The 22623-nt window shown below is 44.8% G+C and overlaps 1 protein-coding gene across 14 annotated transcripts in view; it reads left to right on the top strand.

The window, feature by feature from the left end:
- LOC108001544 (transient receptor potential-gamma protein) overlaps positions 1-22623 on the top strand; it is a 75393-nt gene that overhangs the window by 49686 nt on the left and 3084 nt on the right. For 8 of the 14 annotated variants that reach the window (XM_062071422.1, XM_062071421.1, XM_062071423.1 and 5 more), the window contains 16 exons: positions 6995-7248; positions 11086-11216; positions 12200-12461; positions 13343-13491; positions 13883-14078; positions 17047-17217; positions 17529-17763; positions 18729-18849; positions 19231-19509; positions 19792-19925; positions 20063-20192; positions 20367-20562; positions 20658-20852; positions 20930-21155; positions 21630-22004; positions 22111-22581. In XM_062071422.1, coding sequence (XP_061927406.1) covers positions 7111-7248; positions 11086-11216; positions 12200-12461; positions 13343-13491; positions 13883-14078; positions 17047-17217; positions 17529-17763; positions 18729-18849; positions 19231-19509; positions 19792-19925; positions 20063-20192; positions 20367-20562; positions 20658-20852; positions 20930-21155; positions 21630-22004; positions 22111-22581 — 3409 coding nt within the window. In that variant the 5' untranslated portion in view covers positions 6995-7110. Of the gene's footprint in view, positions 1-6994; positions 7249-11085; positions 11217-12199; positions 12462-13342; positions 13492-13882; positions 14079-17046; positions 17218-17528; positions 17764-18728; positions 18850-19230; positions 19510-19791; positions 19926-20062; positions 20193-20366; positions 20563-20657; positions 20853-20929; positions 21156-21629; positions 22005-22110; positions 22582-22623 lie in introns of those variants that run through there. The other 6 variants (XM_062071427.1, XM_062071429.1, XM_062071424.1 and 3 more) reach the window with 4 other exon arrangements.

Below are 22623 nucleotides of genomic sequence, written 5' to 3'. Positions count from 1 at the left end.
AGATTATACACGAGGTAATCGAAAGAGATGAAATCAGTGTCAAGAATTTTTAACTTTTCCAAGTAAAAAATGTTTAATAGATTTCACTTCTCTCGAACAAACTCGTCCGTGTATATTATAATATTCGTTATGCTCTACGCGTGCGCAAGCAAAATTTAAATTTTTGATCTAAGATAAATTTTCTTAGTAAAATAAGTACGAAGAATTTCTCGATTCGATTGCATACGTCACACATCATCCGTTTTGTCTAGTTAACATTCACAAACTGTAATCCGTCACCGGCAATTCGTATTCAAATAAGTCGACGCACGTCCGCACGCATGTTTACACGCGAACGCGTCGTAAAAATCGCCGAGGGATAATACGCGTTAATTTCTTCTATTAAAAAAAGAAAAAAAGCGACCATTTTTTATATCTCGTGGAAAGAACGTCCTAAAAAATCCCGGATATTTGAACGAGTGTGCGGACTTCCGTCTTTCGGGAATTTCATTTCCATGCAGATTTCAAAGGAATTAAATGTTCTCCTTTATCACGCCGATGATAAAGCTCTTTCCGTGCCTGCCAGTTATATGGTTCGTGTTTATGCACCTTACATATTATGCGCTTGGTAGTTTTTTTTTTCCAATTATTGTCCAAGACCGAGATTAATCGCTGGAAATTTCCGTATATTTCTATCGAATATACATATTAATTACGTTAATTATACGCGTGTATATAACGGATAGAACATTGTTTCAACCATAAATCGTTAATTAAAAATCCGTGGACGTCGCTTGAACTCGAGACTTGAGACTCGAAACTTCAATCTCTCGGAGAGCGAGAAAAACGCTGGAAGTCGGAAAATTTAAGAAAATTTATCAAGAGAATTTGATAAATTTGTTGGACGGCTTGTTCAACGTTTCGAAAAAAGTTGTAATAAACATCGTGACTGCTCGGTTTACGCCGCCAAACCGAGTAATTTCGTTCAACGAAGTAATATAACCACGTCGCTGTTTCTTCTTACTTCTTCATCTTCCTTCGAAGGAAAAGATAGTTGGCTGTTTCGTGGAAGCATCGTTGGCCGTCTGGAATAAGTCTTTCGACAAAACCTGGCTGCCTGGATAAATCTCCCGTTTTTCGTTTATCCTCGAATACGTTCTTTGAACCGGCAGCCTCATTACGATGACTAACACAGCTTAGACGATGACTTTGACTTCGCGCCTAGCCTCACCGACAGCCGTTGATTTACGCGAATAACTTTTCGTTTACGACGAAACGTTCGAGCTTCAGGATTTCGCTTCAAGGTGGTCGTAAAACGGAACCGCGGATGTTAACTACATCGCTCCGCCTTTCCTAGGCGAAACTGTTATTCCGTTGTCGGTTCCTTGATGGGTAAACTGCCGGCTGCGCCAGACGTTTACGAGTGGTTAAGGAGCAGGGACCTTGCGAAAGGTCGGAGAAAAGAAATTCCGATTGTTGTTGTCCTCTCTCCCTTCCTCCTTCCGTGTCGTCGCGCGGATGGATTTATGGACTCTCCGTTTCTGCGTTTAACAATAAAAAGGCGCGTTTCTTTTTTTGTTTACAAGGATTTTCTTCGTACAACGTCTTAATCTGTTAAAAATTTACTACGTGCTTACCACTGCAACGGAAACGGACGATACGAGCAGCATCAGGATTATTCGAAACGAACAAAATATTCCGCGGTTTATTCTGTTCGTTTTGCGGACAGGTTAATACCACAAGCTGCTGCGTTGTAGATAACGGCGCGCGTCAACAATTCGGGCAAATCCTTCGTATCTATAGCGTGTATGTTTATCGAGTTTAATCTCAGAGGTAATGTATCTCTCTAAAACTTTCTAGATTTTTTCCTCCTCCTATGATTGAATAAATTTTCCATTTCGAAAATTTTCTCGATTGATATTAATATCGTGCGCCCTGTAGAAATTTTTCATTACAAAAATTTCATTTAAATTCGGCCGATCGAGGAAACTGAGAGAATGAAATATCTTCTAAGCAACTTCATCCGCGAATTCAATCCGTAAACAGACTCCTGGAGGAAGGGAGAAGGCTCGTTTGACGGTTTTGTAACTCAACGAATTATTAAGCGAAGCAACGTCGAAATTGGCAGCTATTAGCAAAGCACGGCTCGCGAAAGCACGTCCCTTATAATCGGGCCGATTACCGCTTTCGTGCCGTCGACCGTTGGCTCGCGTGTATTCGCGCCCCCTCGTTTTTCTCTGTGCAACCGTGCACGCACGCGTGCACGATCGGTTAATTACCAGCGAATTCAACCGCGCACGAACGAGTGTGTTCGGCCATCGAGGCCCTTCCCCGCGCCAATTCCCCCTCCCACCTCCCCATAGTTATGAACTCGCGTGCTGCCACCATCTATCGAGAATTATTGCATAATATTCGTCCAGTTCTAAGGTTCATCTGTTCAAGCTGGGCGTTTAAGAAGAGCAAACAAAAATTAGAATTTCCGGACGGCGAGGAAAATTTGCTACGTAGGACCGAGCAATTATCGCGTCGTGTTTTCCTTTTTCGCGCAATTAATTCCGAGTAACTCTGTTTCATCGAGTTTCTTCTTCGAGTGGCTCTCTTCTAACGAGGTTCGTTAAAACGACGGGACCAACGATGAAAAAGATTAGGAGAAGAGAGCTTTTCCGATAAACGGAACGAACGTGTACGAATCGAAGCGAGACTTTTCAACGTTTCGAGGAGAGGCAACGTTGGGCGAACACGTACGGGCGAGTATTTCCGTGGAACGATTTCTCGCTCGCGTATAGGGATGTGCAACAGGTGCAAAACACATAGGCTCGGCCACCGCATAGGCCAATCTGCAGTTCCGTCCTACTTCTGATTCGTCGATTAAGTGGCAGATTTCGAAACTTGGACGGAGAAGTTCCATATTGACTATTTAGCCGCGCATCTCGATGCTCTCTTCCCATTGTGATATCGTTTCTACATTCTCTTAATAGGACAACGATGGGTAAAATTTAACGGTTGAAGTTACGAATAAAGTCGCTTCGATAATTTATTACTCAAAACGTGTTAATAATAATTCCAAATAATTGTAACGGTCTTTGAAATTATATATAGAAATCGGATCGACTATAATAGCTACGAATAAATGTTGTTCGAGCATTTTAATAAGTAATTAAGTAACTTTATTCGACGATATATATTTCAGCAAACACGATTAAAAATTTTCGATCGAAAGACGAGTCACTTTGACCTATATCTGAATCGCAGATTTAAATATCATATAACGTTCGTTTAACCTATTCTCAATTCTTGGAAATGGATTTTTTGGAGATGAAACCTTGAATAATGTTTTTGCACGTTCCTCTTTTTGTTTCAATCGAATTCCTGGAGATTACCTTTTATTCATTTTATTCTTCATCCTGATTCGATCCTGATTGGAAAAAAAAAAAAGAAACTAACTTTCCCTTAATCTAAGCTCGCGAAAGATGAATTACGGACTTGGGAAGGGAGTAGAGGTGTATTCGCTGGATGAAAAACGAGCTCGTACGTAATATCGCGTCTTCTTGGCTCATTTCACATGCGGTTGCGGAGAATTTGCCGTCGCGGAATTCTTCTCGAACGAACCGTGGAGGGTAATGAGGCAACGAAGGCGAAGGGGGAAGGGCGATGAAAAATAGCGGTGCGGTTATCGATCATCGTTTTCAAAAAATAATAGCAATACCGCCGACTCGCCCGAAAAATTCTTGCTATCCTTATCACCGCCGTGCGAGAACAAGTATCGATGCACGGCACCGCCACTTATTTCCGATCCGACGCACACTCTCGCGAATGGTGTTCGCGAAACACGTCTATCCATTACGGGTCCTGTGTGCATGTCGCGCACACACGCGCGCGCGCACACACGCATGCACAGTGTTTATCGATCTAGGTCCCGGTGGTAACACGCGATTCATGGTGAGCTCAACGACCCGTGCGGGATCGAAGTTCCAACGTGGAGGGAACAGCGCGCAGATAACCACTCTCTGAATCGTGTACCTCCTTGTTCCAGCTTTTAAATTCTTCTTCCTTTTCTTTCTGTTTTTCTTTTTTTTCTTTGCAAATCGAAACAATAGTTTAAAAGTAATTGGTACGGCGGAAAATGATTTTTGAGTAATCGTGAATCTTCATATTCAGATAATTATCTTTCGAATCATGCGTTTCGTTGTTATTCTTTCCGTTTCTCTTTTTCTTTTACTTTCAAATCGAAAGAAAAGCAGTTTAAAAGTAGTTGATCCAATCTCCCTATTTCTATGTAGATAATTATCCTTTGAATCATGTCTCTCCTTGTTATCCAGCTTTTAAATTTGTTCTTCTCTTCTTTCTTTTTCTTTTTTTTTTTTCTTTGTAAATCGAAAGAATAGTTTAAAAGTAGTCGCTACAACGGAAATTATCTTTGAGTAATCGTGAATCCCCCTGTTTCTATGTAGATAATTATCTTTCGAATCATGTGTTTCCTTGCTATTCTTTCCGTTTCTTTCTTTTTCCTTTTTCCTTTTGTCTTCAAATCGAAAGAACAATCGTAAAATAGTTACAACGAAAACTATCTTATTAATCTAAATTTATGTTCGAGTAATCGGGGATCTCCATTCCTACGATCTGCACATTCTCGTTATATATCCGACCTACGTTGTTCCGAAAGAGTTCATCTGGAAAGGAGTTGAACGGTTTCGAATGTATTTAAAAAGTTTCCGCTCGAACCAAACGGTGCAAGAACTGTTGCTCGAGACTCCCTTTGTTCAGAGTATTAAGAAACTATCTGAAACTTCTCCGGGCTATTTAAGAAGTCTGTCTTTTCTCCGAGAAAAATACACAAACGTGTCGAACTGTTAAAGGTTTGGAAAATGTAGCGTCTCTCTCTCTCTCTTATTCTCTCTCTCTCCCCTTTCACTGGAAAACGGATATCTTCCAATCTCGCCGCTGCCATGAAATTTCCGCGATTTTCTTCCAGCTGTTTCCCATCACGATCTTTTAATTTCGATAGAAATACAAACTCCGAATTTCCTGTTCGTATTTTTTCATCGAGAAAGTTTTCGTTCTTCTTTTTTGTTTTTTTTTTTTTTTGTTTTGTTTTCCAATCCGTGAGATAATAAAAATCCGACGAACCGATGATCAGCGATCTTGAAAAACGCAAACGAAGCGAGTTAACGGTGAGAACTAGGGGGAGAGAAGGGGATACATTTCTCGACTAATATGTTTGACAGTAATTGGAAACAATTCTCGTTTAATCCAATTTACGAACAAATAAAATTTCAGTTTATTAAAGTTTATTATAACAAAGATTTTTGTCTCTCGGAATAAGAGAAACGCGAACGATCCTCTCGTAATTGGAAACGTACGTGTGATTCTTTTTCCTACATCTACTAGAAACGTATTTTTCTTTTTTTTTTTTTTTTATCATCACAACAAGGAGAAGTAAAATTTGAAAATAACCTTTATTAACGGTGCGACAGTGAGAGATTTACATTCGTCTGTGACTAGTATAACTGTTGGCGAGGGACAACAAGGAGGAGGTGGAGGAGGAGGAACTGTTTAGCGAAATTTGTCGAGTGGAACACGAGTAACGAAGGGCGAACGTCGTCGTGGCTCAATTTCGATTTGTTTCGCAATATATTTCGCCATCGTCTCGAGATCCATTCGCGTGAAATAACGGTGCACACGCACACATCTCGTGCCTTATGTAAATCATCGGTTTTCTAACGATCTCGTTGCGCAACTCCGCCACAATGGCGCGACGCTCGATAAACTAACGATGAAACCTGGCTGCTCTCGTGATACATATTTACCCTTGAGATTAATAGCCGAGGAAAGAATTATTTCGATCGTTTATTCTCATTCCCACCCTCCATTTTTCCGTTCCATCGTTTCGTTTGCTTCTTTTTCTTTCTTTCTTTTTTTTTTTTTTTGATTAATTATGATAAAATTATTAAAACGTAACGTGTATAATGGGGGTTACGTTGTATAGGCATTCTGTCAATTGTGCATTGCTGTAGGATCGACGATTGAAATTCAATTCATTTCAGATACAATAATAAATGCAAACGAATATCGGCCATGAATAATTCGTCCTAATCTAATCATCCAATTATTTGAATTTTTTATTTCTCGAGATGCTGCAGCGAGACCTACATATACGAGGGCCACTATTAATATTTAGAGAAATTTAGAGAAATGGAAGATCAAAAGGAAGAGGAACGGGGTTGTTTTCTTTCTGAAGTAAAATCATCCTCTCTAACGGAATTGGAGTTGAATAATATTTTAAATATAAATTTAGGAAGGGAAAAAGGTCTCGGTGTCCCTAAAGAAGCTGGGAATTTCCTCTTTTTCACACGTTTAGAAGAATTATAGATCGATTAATCACGATATTGAAAAAAAAAATCATGCTGAAACGAACGTGTTTCATGCTCGAGATTTCTCGAAATCTTACTCGAAATAATGTTTCGTGATAACGCGTATTGCGTCGCAATCGATGTCTCGTTCGAGGGGCCCCGAAAATTACGTCGCAAACCTCGACTTCGACGTAGGCGCGCGCGCGCTACGTGTTTGCGCGAAACCAATAAGGGTGAGTGTATTTCCACGATCCATCATCCGTTTGGATTGGCAACAGGGTGTATCCCAAGTTGCTTCGCAGTCGTGCCGCGCGGCGACTTGTAGATCCCCGCCATTCTTACTCCAGGCCTTTATTTATATTACCATCGATATCGCGACATTGCGAGGAAACCGGTTAAAAATATCGTATATCGGAGGCATTTGAATCGGCTAATAATCCCTCTCCTATCCTTGGTGAACAGGAATGATTTTGTAGAGAGGGTGAGGCGACGCTTATCGCCGAATTTATTCATTCCTTGGGATAAAAGGCAGATACGAAGATAGATGGAGCGTTGAGGGGAGCATTGCGAGGGGAAAATATCGGAAAGTCGTTGTCGGTTCGGGAAACGTATCGAAGGAGAGATTGGATACGGAGGGATGAAGAGGAAACGTATGTCTGTTTCAGAAAGCGCGCACAAAGATGAGGAGCACGGCGCCGAGGGCGCGAGATCCCCTGGTGAAAGCGGTCTCGGCGAAGAAATCGGTGCTCCCGACGAGGATTGCGCGTATCTCGCTTTGAGGATGGACACCAACACGAGCAGGGGTTGGAACTCGGGCGGCAGGGCATTCCTGCGGGGTATCGGGCAACGCGTCAGCTTCGACCCCGAGGCGCCCCCTCCGCCGTCCCAACCTGCCAGAAAGATCGACGAAAAGGTGAAGGTAAGCATTATCGACCAATTTAAAGATCGTTATTGAAAAAGAAACTGTCCCCGTAATCGCCTACCGATCTGTAGAAATCATTACGCGAACTTATTCTCCCCGAATCTCTAGAATCCAATTTCCAATTAAATAACCTTTCCAGCATCCCGTATCTCTCGTCTCGGTCGGAAAAGAGACGAGAGCGAAAAAAATTGTTTCACGGAGCCACGCTGGTAGCTGGTGGTAGAGATAACGGCGTATGCTTATACGCGCGCTTTTACGAGTGGACGAGGCAAGCTTTTATTTTTATTGCCTCGTAAAAAGCTCGATCGAGTTGATCTCGTAGGGTAGACGGACAGTATGATAAGCGCCCCACGACGGATCCAGAGACAGCTTTTGTAACTCGTGAAATCGGACGTTCCTCTGAGAATAGTCTCCTCCTACGTTGGATAGTTTCAGTTTCCTCGGACAGTTTCCTCCGTCTTTAAACCGTTTCCATTCGCGCCTTCTTCTCTCGTTACTTTCCTCCGGAGCAAACGCTCTCTCTTTCTCTTCGCTCTTCTCCGTCCTTCCATTTTTATTACCTCGTAAACGTCACCGTCTCCGAATCTCCACCCGGCCGAGCTTATCGAAAATCCCGCGGTTTTACGCGATCGAAACCAATCTTGTCGCATCTATCTCATCATCTTCTTGAATCCGCCACCTCTAATGCTACCATCCCCGTGACGATCCATCATCGCGATCATGTTTGATTCGCGCAGGCGCGGGGGCGATGCACGATTCGGAAGAGGTGAATGGAGAGGGAGGAAGAGGGATCGCCCCTCTGAGCGGATGGGAAGGTAGACGGTCACGGAAGAAAACCCTGTTGATAAAAAGAGGCGAAAGAAGGTGGAAAATAATGAGGGTAGCGAGCAGAGATGAGGAGGCGTATATTCGCGGATTACCCCTCTCGGCTTCAAGAAGATGACATACTGTGCCAAGGGCCGACACTGACAGCGAACGAGTGTTTGCCAAGGCGCACCCTAATTGTCGAGCCGCCACACCCTCGGTAAACACTGTCCATCAACCTCCTCCGCTCAGCCTCCTCCTCTCTATCGGCCTCTGCCACTCGACCCTTTTCCATTGGGACCAGATATATACATTTATATAGATATATGTATATATATGTATATATATGTATATATCTGTGTGTGTTACACGCACATCGCAATATGGCGACGGCATCGTCCTTGCGCCGATTCTATGATTAGAAACCGGAGGTTAATTGGTGGAGACGCAGCCATTAGCCGCTGGATCTCGTCTCGCGTTTAACCCTCTTCGATCATTTCATTTCCGCCAGGAACAGGAGTACGTGTTTGCGGATCGTTTCGCTCCACCATCTCGCGCTCTACGTCTTTTAATTTCGTCGACAAACTTCCGGGACTCTCTTCCATTTTCCATTCGATTCGACTCGCCAACAATGAAGGATGTTCGCACTTGCGTTTATTTCTCCCTCGTATTTATCTATAATTTAAAAAAGCAGTGAGAAAGTAGTGGAATAAAAATATAGGTATCTAAGGGAAATGTATTATCATCTTCTTTGAAATGAACTGGTTCTTTTGAGACGAAAACGTATACAGATGAAGGCCATTGTTTCCGATCTTGATGACAACGCTGAAAGAATTTCGTTGAAACTGGTTAATCGACGATTTCTTTCGAGATATAATTAATTCGTGTTTAAATTAAACGCTTAAACTAAGAGAATTATTGCAGGATTACAGGAACGAGGAAATTTAATAAACGAAATTCACACGACATATTCGTTATTGTTTCGTTTCAACGCGTCGATTGTACACATTTTTTATAAAAACTCGTAGCTGTCGAATCGTTTGTTTTCAATCGAATTGAAATTGATATTGAAAAAAGGGAGAAACGTGTTTTAAAAAATCAAAATTGCGATAAAAATTGAGTGTTGCCTGATCTCGAGATCAATGTCTTTTCAAAAATATAATATTTTCTTTTTGTTTACCATGCGTATCTATACGTAAAATTTTTCCACCCTTAATACCTCTTCTCCCTTAATAATCGAAGAAACGATAATATCGACGATTATCGTAACAACACGTACGACCACACAGTACATTACACAGTTTTACCTCGAGGATCCGGTTGCAAGAAGAAAAGACTGGTCTCGTTTTTCGAGAAGGTACACAGGCATAAAGCTCTCGCAATACCCGGTTTGAATAGGAGGAAGATGGCGCATTGTTCTCAAGCTTATGCTTGATCTTTACGCCGACGTTGCATCGGTATTCTTTCCCGCGATATCGAATGGCGGTGGAGGCAAATAAAAAGAAGTTGCCTCGTAACGAGAGGTTCGCCTCGTCGAACAATGAAGGGTTATCCAAGTCGTTAATTGCTTGCCTCCTACGATCGTCCCAATTCCGACCGGACCTTGGATCACTCGTTTCCAACTACGCCGCCCACCAACGATTCTCCTCGAAAAGTCGAAAATTCTCTTTCCATCTCCATCTTCGTAACCCGTCCCGTTGTTGTTTAATTGCTCGATAATTATTCAACCCTCCCTCCCTTAGAGAACAATTTCACGATATTGTTCAAATCGTTTCGAACGAGAGCGTCTTCGCTTTTGTTATCAAGATCGTGGATGATTTAGGGAATAACTGAGAGGTGAATAAATAAGGAGGAATACTGAAGGAAGACGTTTCTTAGATTGAGACGTGTCTGCCGTGGGAATAATTAACACGGAGATGAGACGAGAACGTGATCTTTGATCACTAATTTGGAAATGCGATGGATTTGGGAGAAGATGATTAAAGCGATGATGATGATGATGATCAAAAAAGGTCATGAATTTTATACGATACGATAACGGGATACGATAGAGGAAGTCGCGGGAAAGTCGAAAATTGGATGAGAAAGGGATCTAATCCTTCCGCGCAGTTTCGCTGGAGGAAACTTGGGGAATCTGGTTAACCTCTTTGGAGGAGGGATATCGAATTTAAGGTTAAAACTTAAAGTTTTTGGAAATTTCAACGGAAAGTTGAAAGTATCCCCGGTAACGCAAACCTCTTTTCCGTTACGTATTCGCCAGACTTGGTATCGAAAAATTGGATAACGATATCGCTTTAAATCCCGATGCTCGTGATCCTCGATCCAAAGGATCGAGATCCTCTCGCGCCACTATATCCTATATATATATATACGTAGCGGTACATTTATCATCCTAATTTCATCCATCTTTCATCAGGACTTGTCCCATCCTCCTCCCCTTCGATCAATAACCCTCTATCCCTCGAAATTCCTCCAGAAAATGCTGGTTTCTCTTTGGAAGAAGGGTTATAAAAAATTCTACCGAGCAGTATGACAGAAAATAAGTCTGAGAGAGCAAGGAAACTTTTAACTGCTGCATATTTAAATAGCCAGTTGTTAATTATATCATTAATTATAAGTCAATTTGCAATATCTGCAATCCCATATACTTATCCTATTCACAGGTGTATGTATATATAAAAAATATAGAACACGATACACAAGTGCGCGCCACTCGCATTTAGCAAAATATTCATAGAAACGCGAGGATAGGCGAAAAAAAAAAAAGAAAAAAAGAGAAGGGTCGACGAGGAACGAATGAGTGAAACGAAACGAAAGAGAAAAAGCGTTCCTGTGTGTATATACGTGTGTGTCTTTTTTTTTTTTTTATTAATTCCTGTCGCGAGGATGAATGACGGACAAATGAAATGAATATCGTGTTCGTGTAGAAAGTTTATTTCTTTTCGTCGAAACGTATCGTTGGGACGAGCAGCGTACAATAATAATAATAATAATAATAATAATAAAATCGTTTTTACGATGATTTCGCAGAGGCACAGCATCCACGGCATGATAGAGGAAGAGAACGTGGTGAGACCTCACCAGGAAATGGCCAGTCTGTCCTATCAAGAGAAAAAGTATCTTCTCGCGGTGGAGCGTGGAGACGTTGCTTCCGTCAGAAGGTGAGGGATACAGATTTTTTTTTTGCAAAAAGTCACACATGCATATATGTACATGAATTAAATTCTTTGCTTTGGAAAATGGAATATTCGAAGATACGGCGTGGATTACGTAACGAGGACGAACGTAACGAAAGGTAGAATTCTCGATGTGTGGCAACGGTCTGGAAAGAAAAAAAACCTCTCTCTCTCTCTGTTCGTGCACGCGCCAGTTTCTCCCCTCCAGGAGGGGAGAAAAGTTGGAGAGGCACTCGTGATTCTCGTTACATCATCCGACGGTCTGAATCTACCCGCCCGATCATTCGTAAATAGAACACGCGCTCGCCTCTGTCTTCCGATCTTTTTTTCTTTTTTCTTTTCCTTTCTTTTTTCGGAACGTAATATCGTAGATTCTTCCGTTTATTACCACGCGAGTAGAGGCTTTATCGATAATGTTAATACGAGCGATAAAAGTAATTCGAGGGAATATTTGTTTTATAGGGAATTTATACGTGTGTGTATGTATTTGAGGGAAAATTGGGAAGAAGCAAGCGAGTATTTCATATCGTTTGGATGATTTGGAGGGGCGCGTTTGATTAATTCGCCGAAAAGGAATTGGCGCGTCGCGAGCGTTGGCTTTGATCGCAAACGAGAGTGCGATGCGCACGCGAATTGTTAGAAATCGGGCGGCCTAATTCTCGGGAATCAGGAGGAGATCTCGAGGGGGAAAGTGAAAGGCGCGGCTTATATTTATATCCATTAGAATTTCGCGCGCGAAGCGAAAGATCTAATTACCTTAGGATCATCGCCCGCGATTCCGAGGTTCTTGGAATTGTTCGACCGGCGTTTCTCGTCCCTCGATTATGCAATTAATACAGATTGCGAGAGAAAGTTTCAGAGGGCGTGGAATTCTCATTTCGAATCTCGGTCCCTCGAAATATCTCCATCCATCCTGACCGATCTCGTCCCCGTTAAGAGGTGATGCGAGCCGGATGTTGTGTTCGCAGAATGTTGCAAAGCGCCCAGGAAACCGAAATGAACATCAATTGCGTGGATCCGTTGGGACGGTCCGCCCTATTGATGGCGATCGATAACGAAAATCTGGAGATGGTGGAGCTCCTGATCGAGCACAAGGTCGACACGAAGGATGCCCTCCTCCACGCGATCTCCGAGGAATTCGTGGAGGCGGTCGAGGTACTTCTGGAACACGAGGAGAGTCTTCATCGAAATGGGGAGCCACACGTTAGTCGCTTTCATCGTCTAGTATATGTAACTGTATCGATCCAAGATCTTTTATCTCCTCCTCTCTTTTCTGTCTAGAGTAGAGAATAACTCGCGTTCTCGCGTAAAGCTCCCTCTCTCGAGAACACCCCTTTCGGTCGAGATCCCCTTCGGAGAGAATATACTTTGATTTTCGCAGCGCGGCAGACCTCGCCTACCAATTAACCAACGTGATTGCATTTTTCCGCCTAGGCAATTTCATTTCAGTTATCGAAATTCCCCTTCTTTCTAATTGTCGAGCTGTTGCCTATGACGACGACGACGACGATCGACTGGGATCGAACGACGAGGATAGTTAAGTAGATTCCACCGACAAATGGGTCGACCCACATTTTAATCAGATACTCGGAAGAGTATTTTTCGCCGTTCGATCTCTGCTCGCGGCAAAGGGTGTCTCGACTGGAAAGCCGGGCTGACCGATCGATCCTATTTTCGTTATTTCGAAGCTTCGAACCACGATTCCACCGTATAAATTCGAACGGGCACGCGCAGGGGGGTGGAAAAATAAAGACGAGGGAAGAAAAAAAATAAAAAAAAAGAAAGGGACGCGGAAACGTAGACGAGAGGGAGTTTAATCGGCTTTTATTCCTCTTTCCGGAGAAAGAGAAATCGGCTTACGCGGCGCAGCTGGAATAATTATCGTGCCCCCCTTTTTTCGCCTCCCGCCAAAAATCGAACTCGAATTATTAACTCGAAATTGAAACACCGAATTTAGCTTAAATTCTCAAAAAATTCTTAGTACGAAAAAAATCTCGCAACGAATCACAAGAAAAATTATATTAGCGACTAATAATCCGATGATTTCTTTGGTCTAGGAACAATTGGAATGCCGCAACGAAGCGAAACATGTTTACGCGTGTTTGTTTCAGAGTTGGGAAGCCCTGCCATCCGATACAGCCACATTCACGCCAGACATCACTCCCCTGATCCTAGCCGCGCACAGAGACAATTACGAGATCATTAAGATTCTTCTGGATCGCGGATCCACGTTGCCTATGCCGCACGATGTTCGTTGCGGGTGAGCGATTCTCGAATAAACGGATCTCCCCCCCTTTCATCCATTTTCTACCGCCACGATGAAATTATTATTCATCGTAAATAAATCCGGCTCGAACGGTGAGAAGATACGTTCCCCCTTTACGTGTGCACGCTTTCGCGCTGATTAATTTCCTCCCTCCACCACCTTTCCCGCGATCTTTGCTCCAACCCCGCGCCGGCCAATTAAATTAAAGCCGTTTAAGTGCGTGGCCGCTAACTAATCCAAACCTTCGCCCAATTCCCCATCCGAAATTTCACTCCGATGATTAATATTTATTATATATTTCGATATCTATCTGTCCTCTTTCGCTCAATCTTCGCTCCATCAACATCAAAATTGTTGCGATTTCTGCATTGCGCACGTATAACAGGTGCGACGAGTGCGTGACATCGAGGAGGGAGGATTCGCTGAGGCATTCCAGGAGTCGAATAAACGCGTACAGAGCCTTAGCCTCGCCGTCCTTGATCGCTCTTTCCTCGAAGGATCCAATCCTGACGGCGTTCGAACTCTCGTGGGAGCTGCGCCGCCTCTCGTTCCTCGAGCACGAGTTCAAATGCGAGTACCAGGTGAGAGGAGAGTTTATTTTTAACGGATATTCGTCCGGAATATCGCGCAATGAATAAGATTTAATCGTAGAAAGAGAAACGTCGACCGTTCGGGGAGAAGGGAGGGGAATAATGTGCTCCGTCGCTGGAGCATCTCCGCTTTAATTGAGAAAAGCGGGCGCGACAACTTTAAATACATTTAAATACCGATATAGAACATAAACTAGACGAGACGGAAACGAGTTTTTGCTGTTTCGAAATAATAATAATAATAATAATTTCGTCTTAACGTAACGGGAAGCCGATGTTATTTCGTCCTCCGTCTAATTATCATATCTTGAGTTTCATTCGTCCGCTTTGAGATCCCTTTTAAAGATCCCGATTACGTCGGAAAATAGAGTCCAACGTTCAATTTAACCATCCTTCCACTACGGAGGCCACAAGAGGAAGATTACATAAAACAATCGTTGAACTTTGGAGTTTGCTCGCTTCTCAACCCTTTTGGCCCACTTTCCTCTTCGTTCAATTACTTCTTCCGCTTCCCCCAGCCGAATTCGCCACGGTGTTCCCTCGTTCGTTGACGAACGCCCTCGTTGACGACGAGAAAAAAATTGTGTTTGTTTGGGAAAAAAAAAAAAGAAGGAGAGGAAAGAGAAGAAAAGAAAAGCGCACGATTCCTCGAAAGTTGGGAAAATCGGATGGCGGCACAGCAGAGCACATCGAGAGAATGTGTCGAGAGCCACGTATCGTATTTCTTCGACGTAGATTGAAACGTATGAGCCTTTCTTCGGCCCCGCAGTATATTATTCCTGTCATTTATTCCGTTTGTTCGCGCGGCAAGGAGATATTCCTTTGCCCCGCGGAGATATTCCAGACTCTGGGAATGGAAAATTCGTGGATACGCAAAGAAATAAAATAAATCGATATAATGCGAGTCGGGTATGTGTACAGGGTGTCTCGTTTTCGGTGTTTCTCGTAGCGTCGTTACTCGTGGCGAAAAATATTTCGGATAAAAGTTGTATGGGAGGGTGCATTCGTTCCGGGATATTGTTCGAATAAGGGTCGCAAAGGGCCAGTTTTAAATCGTGCACTTATTTTTAATATTCGTCGTCGATTAATGCAGCTCTTTATACGGCAAAAGTATTAAACCGAATCTGAAAAAAAATTGAAATAATAATAATTTTTATACCGGTTAATATTTTTCTACGTGGAATGGAACGAGCTGCGTCGATTAAAATGTAGTAAAAAAATTAAAAGTTAATTACACCTCCCCTTGCACGTTATTTTCGCCGTTTAAAAATAATAACGAGAAAAATTGCGCGCATCGAAATAAATTTTACAAATTATACAAAGTTTAATTTGTATTTACGAAGCAAATACGTAAGCATATCTTCTTCTAGCGGTGGTCGCCGATTTTCAGAATGCGAATATCGAAGGACGACACGTGTCGATTAGCGCGAAAGAAATCGGATCCTCCGACACGACGCAGTCTGTGCTTGTTTCATCTTTGTTGACTCAAAGCATCGTTTTTCTCGGCGTGTAAACGGGCTCGTTGTTAATTCGTCTAAACAACTCGAGCACACGTGCTAATTCCACGATTCACGAAGACCTCGAAACGTATCTTCCCCCTCTCTCTCCCTTTCGAGAAAGAGAGAACGAAATAACGATTGGTAAAGTCTGCGAGGTCTCGATGAAAATTTCACGGTCGAATCGAGCCGTTGGTTATTAATGTCTCGTTAGCAAAGTACGCTGCCCCACTCGCCGATATTAGCGAACGTTTGCACAGTTTGATGTGGCGCTTTGATGTCGTAAATGTTTAGGTTGGCGCGTTTAACTCCGGTCGAACGAGTGCAGGTATGCGCGAAATTCCTATCCGTTTTCGTCGCTTCGTATCTTTTCGAAAAAAAAAAAATGAAAAATACGTCGACACAATGAAAATTCTTTGTAGGATAACGAACGATCGAGTTGGTATCAACGCGGATCTTCTATCTCGAAAGATCCTCGACAATGGAACGGAAGATAAATCGTCGTCGGGGAATAGGAAATTGATCAACTCTCGAGGAAAGATCGGTAAACGATTAACCGTTGGATGAATTATAAATATACCCTCGTTCGTGCATAAAAACTTTCCGCCCTCTTCTCGACCCTTTTCTTTTTTTTTTTTTTTTCATCATCGTATCGAACGAGCAACGGTTCCAATCTTAACTTTTCTTCCTCGTAACTGAAACGGAGAGAGAATATTTCATCGAGAAGATCCTCGAAACTACGTTTCCTTTACCTTCCTTGTTTGAAATAGTCGAATCGCTTCGGAGTTCTCTTTCAGAGTTCAACGGTTTCCATGTTTTTCCTCTTCTCTCTCTCTCTCTCTCTTCCTTTTTCTTTTATAATCAAGGGATTAAACACGAACACTCGGCTTCTCCCTTCCTCCTTTATAGATTCAAACGCAATAACATCGGCGAACAAATTGGCGGAGATGATCGTTTAAATCTTCCAAGCGATCGGCGAACGTTCAAGAGAGATAAATTATCGCCCTCCCCTTCCCTCCGCGGGGATAAAGTTTCCACGAGATTACTCCGCGTTTTTTTCCCAAGGTCTCGAACCGATTGTCCCTCGACAACTCGATTGACAAACGAGCCTCCCTCCCATCCCTCAATCCTCTCCTCTCTCAACTGACCGAAACCGCCCATCCTTAGAATCGCCATCCTCGACACGATACACAACGCTCGATAACTTTTTCCACTCGTGTCTGTATTGAAAGAGAATTTGTTCGAAACGACGTCCCCCGTTGGAGAGAAGCGACGGGACGGCCATGTGACGGTTTACGGTCGAGGGAGCATTACGTAGGAGGAAAGTTGGTCGGAATTGGAAGTGGTGGGAAATGCGAGCGAGTGGATGGAAAGAGCAATTCTTTCTTTCGAATTTTTGTTTATGAAAGTTGGCCGCGCTCGAGAAAGTTGTGGAAAAAATTGGCGAAATGTCGCGATTCCAGGAGCTTAGAAGACAGTGCCAGGACTTCGCCACCGCCTTGTTGGATCACACGAGAAGTTCGTACGAGTTGGAGGTGCTACTGAACCACGACCCCACCGGGCCGGCGTTCGAGCACGGCGAGAGGATGCATCTGAACCGGCTCAAGCTCGCCATCAAACTTCGACAGAAGAAGGTAAATCTCTAAAAAGCAAAAGGAAAAAGGAAAAGAGAAGAAAAAAAAACTTTCTATCCTTTTGAAAGAAGACGGCCGTGAAACAAAAGGCGAATACGATTCGTTCGGGACGGGATCGAATCTGGAGTTATACGAGTTTCGAGAGAGCGCAGTCGATCGACGGACCGAGGTATCGATGTAATCTGATTTACTTTAGGGAGGCCTCGGAGGGGTTTCGGTCCCGATTCCGAAATTAGAGCGTAATAAGTAGAATTTGGCAGCGACATGACCGGAAACCGTCGACCAATATCGGATTATCTGGGAATTTCCAGTTCGTGGCGCATCCTAACGTGCAGCAGTTACTCGCATCGATTTGGTACGAGGGTCTTCCGGGATTCCGGAGGAAAAACATGGTTCTCCAGGCGTTGGAGATAGTCAAGATCGGCGTTCTATTTCCCTTCTTCAGCGTCGCGTACATCATCGCCCCCCACTGCGTGGTCGGCCAGACCATGAGGAAACCGTTCATCAAGTTCATCTGTCACTCGGCCTCCTACTTCACCTTCCTCTGTGAGTATAGCCCCCCTTCTTCTTCTTTTTTTCTTTTTATATTCGACTTTTCACCCTATTTCCGCACTCCCCGTTTCCATTCTTCGCCACTCTTACTCTTGTCATCCGTCTCGCATCTCGTCATCGACCAGTAGCCTCTGCTTCTAGTTCGACTATTAGTTCTAAAATTAAATCGAACGTGGTGCTCTTTCTTCTTTTTTGCCTCGGACTTGAAGGATGTGCGTGCGTGCGCGCGCGTGTAACGCCTTTTTCGAAGTTAAGACGAAAGTTTATCCCCGACCTCGTTTCTTTCACGTCTCTCGTGTTTTACCTTTCGGCACGTGAGCGAATCAAACACCGGCTTCTAAACAGTTTACAAATACCTCCCGCGGCTCGCGAATACCTCTCACCACCAATAATAGCAGAGTGCGGTAATGCTCTAAATTTGAGGCATCGACCACCGCCGTTCGCGATAAACCAACACCCTGAAATCGAAATTTCCATCGGATTACCATCGAAATTCCTTGTTAAACCGTTTCTTAAACTGTTATTCGAATTTTTTCTTTCTTTTTTTTAACGAAGAAACTCGGTCACAAACAGGATATTCGAGCGATTGGAAACTTGTACGATAATAAGACTGGGAAGACGGTCGAGAAGAGGCGGCGATAGAGAGAGAGTTGCAAGGAGCAAGGCATCGCGTAAATTGGCCTCGAAGTTGGAAGACTAACGATAACTCTCGAGTCGGGATTTTCGAAGGAAAATTTCAGTGACGATTATTCGGGAGCCGAGTTAAATCCATACGAAACAGCCGTAATGTTCTTCCGCTCGGGCAAATGAATCTAAATTCGGATCGAACGTTGCACAGTCGCCGCCATCATCGTTTTTTCGAATCGATCTTGTTGACAACTTTGTTGTGATCTTGCGTACGGATGCGCATTGTCGCGACGTTGAATATTGGAGAAATAACACGAAACGTTTATCCGCAGTCATGTTGATTCTGGCTAGTCAGAGGATAGAGAGCGTGATTGGAAATTGGATGGGCAGAGACGTGGTGGAGCAGGAGCCAGCGCCGACGAAAAGGGGAGCTGCGCCTACCATCATCGAATGGTAAGAGGATATTTTTAAACCGCCCTCGCCTCGGATAAAAGGGTTGGAAGAAGGAGAAGGGAAGGCGGCATGTTATTTTTCCTAAGAAATGTTTCCCTAATGCACCGGAATCCATTCGACGACATTTTGCTTCCAGTTAAAATCCAGCGAGTTCCTCGATCGAAATAAAACCTTCTCTCTCTCCCTCTCTCTTTTTCTCGAGAAACGCTTCTCTGGAAAATAAATATCCTCTAGGCTAGAGGATATTTCTTCTCTCGTCTCGAGCGCCACTATTCTCGCTATATTTCCCCGAGGGCGGCCAATTTGTTTGAAAATCGGGGGATAACGATAAGTCGTGAGCCGAGTGTACCTCTCTCTTTTCGAATTTGACGCGTTTCGCAGGTTCATCCTGGCGTGGGTATCGGGCCTGATTTGGTCCGAGGTGAAGCAGCTGTGGGACGTCGGCCTCGAGGAGTACGTGAACGACATGTGGAACGTGATCGACTTCGTGACCAACTCCTTGTACGTGGCCACCGCCGCTCTAAGGGTGGTCGCCTACTACAGGGTCAAGTGGGAGATCGAGAAATCGGGATCAGATTTCGAGCTCCAACGCGAACAGTGGGACACGTGGGACCCGATGCTCATATCAGAGGGCCTTTTCTCCGCCGCCAACATATTCAGGTCTTTCCCTGCTTCTATCTCGCTTCCAAATTCGCTTTTCCTCCTCCCCGTTAATTTTGCAAAAAGGTGTAAAAGGAAGAAGAAAAAAAATGTAATCGCGAAGCGCTTTTTGGAGTGACGTCCTTTTGCGCGACGCCTCGTGAAAAATCCGCGAGATGCGATTAGGAAGATCGCTCTTTCGACATGAATTTCAATCCTCCCCGTCCTCGCCACCCCCTCCCCTTTTCGTACGCGCGCGTACGATCAAACGGGCGACTGTACTATCGATCTACTCTCTTCCAGCTCCCTGAAACTCGTCTACATTTTCTCGGTAAATCCTCATCTCGGCCCCCTGCAAGTCTCCCTGTCCAGAATGGTGATGGACATCATGAAGTTCTTCTTCCTCTACGTGCTGGTGCTGTTCGCCTTCTCGTGCGGTAAATCTCTGTCTTTTCCCCTTTCTTTTTCTCCTCATTTTTTTTAATTCAAATCGGGATTCGTTCGAAGAGAAAAAGGAGAAAAAAGAAACTCTCGCGAAGGCGAAACCGACGTGGTCCTTTTGTCGTTGATCCAGGTTTGAACCAGTTGTTGTGGTATTACGCGGATATGGAGAAGAAGAGATGCCCGACCGCGATGTCGTACGCCCCTAACGCCAGCGTCACCACCGATTCAAACGCTTGCATCGTTTGGCGTCGATTTGCAAAGTAAGAATTCACTCCTCGTCGATCCCCACGATTTTTTATCGAAATGCTTGCGAGTTTTTCGCAGAAAAACGTACGTACGTACGTTGCATACGTTAAATTAAGTCTGAGACGAGGCGCAAATAAATAAGTCAGCGAGGAATTTTATAAAGATTAAACCATTTTCTTCGTGCACAGCTTGTTCGAAACCACGCAGACCCTGTTCTGGGCCGTTTTCGGCCTGGTCGATCTCGAGAGCTTCGAATTGGACGGTATCAAAGCGTTCACCAGGTTCTGGGGTATGCTAATGTTCGGCACGTACTCGGTGATCAACATCGTCGTTTTACTGAATCTATTGATCGCCATGATGAATCATTCCTACCAATTGATCTCCGTGAGTGTCGCTACATTTAATCTTTCGTTATCGCACGGCCACGATCGCGCGAATTCTTTCTTTCTTTCTTCTCTCCCCTCCTCTCCCCAAAAAAGGAACGCGCCGACATCGAGTGGAAGTTCGCCAGGAGCAAGCTTTGGATCAGCTACTTCGAGGAGGGTGGCACGGTCCCACCCCCGTTCAACATCATCCCCACCCCGAAGAGCGTGTGGTACATGGGTCAATGGCTGTATCGGAAACTGTGCGGGCACAGCAGAGCGGCGAAGAAGGAGCACATGAGGACGATCAGAGTGAGAATTCGGCCGCAAACATTCCAGCTTTTCCGACGAGGAATCGTTAATCTCGTTGATTTAATCTCGTCCGACAGAGGAAGGTTAAGCAGGCGTCCGAGAGGGACTTCAGGTATCAGAGCATCATGAGAAATTTGGTGAGGAGGTACGTGACGGTTGAGCAAAGGAAGGCGGAGAGCGAGGGGGTGACCGAGGACGACGTGAACGAGATCAAACAGGACATCAGCGCCCTTCGTTGCGAATTGATCGAGATCTTGAAGAATTCCGGGATGAACACCTCGACAGCCAGCGGCACCGGAACCGGTGAGCAACTCGATGAAAACCGAATAAATTCGATAAATTCGCCCTCTCCTTCTTTCCCTCCTCCAAGGTTACTTGCAACCTTCTTCTTGCCGAGTTGCTCGTTCGTAAATGCATAAAGCGGAGTCGAGTTTTATAAGGCGAAATCCTCGCGTCGTGACACGACTACGACGTTAAGGGTCGCGCGCTTCATCCCTCGCAAATGAAAGTTCGCAAGTTCGTTACCACCACGGAACGCTATTAATCATTCGACCAACTCCGGTGGAATAATTAATGCGATCAAGGATCGTCTAGCGCGAATATTGTTTCGTAGTTGGTTACCCTGCCTCGTTACCCGACGCTACTAACGAGCGAGAATTCGAATCGAATTGGTTTTCGAAAAATCGCGAGTATTCGTTTAAATTTTTTGTTTCTTTTTTTAGTAGTAGTAGTCGTCTGGCTTAGAGTAGCTCCTTGGTTTTTCTCTCTGCCCCATAGACGGTAGCCTTAAAGAGCTGTCCATAGGTGCGGGGGGTAAGAAGAATCGTCAGAAGGAGCGGCGGCTGATGAAGGGTTTCAACATCGCCCCTCAACCGAGCGGAAGCGGCTCCCTTCCCCCGGTCGACGAGTTCGCAGCTTCGTTGCAGCAAGCGCAACAGGAGAACTCGCACGAGCTGTTCGGCTCGACGCTGAGCGGCATATTCGGTCCGGGTACGACGCCCAAGAAGAGCCCACACCACACGAGCACGAACAGCGTGCCCGGCCTCGGGACGAGCAGGCAGAGCCGTAGGATAAGAGGGAGCTCGAAGAAGAAGAGGTGGGAGAATCTGATCGAGGCGGCCAAAGTTCGGGGCAAGGTTTCCAGGCTGATCGGTAAGTCGAGTCTTCCCACGGATCTCGAATCGGTCCCCTCTTTGTCCCCTGTTTGCAACGAATACTAAGAGGCTTCCTTCCCCTTTCCTCCCTTTCTCTTTTCCAGGCAGATCTCGTTCCGAGGATTCCGTGTACTCGCCCGCGTCCGAGGACGGGGGCTCCAGATCCGAGGGGTCGACCGACTCGAAGTCGTCGCTGGAACAAGGCGGGAACGACGCCCAACCGACGCACCATCCCCATCACTCCCACCACTCGCACCACCACGAGGGGCATCACGTGTTCCCTCACGGCCTAGGCGCGTTGGTGGCGCTTCGGAAGAAGCGGAAGACGTTCTCGGATTCGAGGTCCTCGACCTCGGGCATGAGGAGCGGGAGCGGCACCAATCCCATATACCCGTTGGCGACGGCCCTCGTCTCCAAGGTGTCGAGGAAGCAGCAACTGCAGCGGGCGAGCAGCGTGCCGACCAGGGGGCCGGAGCTGGGCCAGCAGCCGATCCCGCCGAGGCGACACGAGGGCACGCAGAGTCAGCAGCCCAGCATCGACACTCCCGAGGGAGCCAGCGCCAACGAGCAACCCGGTAAGTCGACGACTTGCCTCGTCGTTTCGACTAGTTCTCTCT

Source organism: Apis cerana, linkage group LG2 (assembly GCF_029169275.1).
Source record: "Apis cerana isolate GH-2021 linkage group LG2, AcerK_1.0, whole genome shotgun sequence".
NCBI classification, from domain to species: Eukaryota; Metazoa; Arthropoda; class Insecta; order Hymenoptera; family Apidae; genus Apis; species Apis cerana.
The sequence above is the reverse complement of the archived record's forward strand: the minus strand, read 5'-3'. Positions and strand labels throughout refer to the sequence as shown.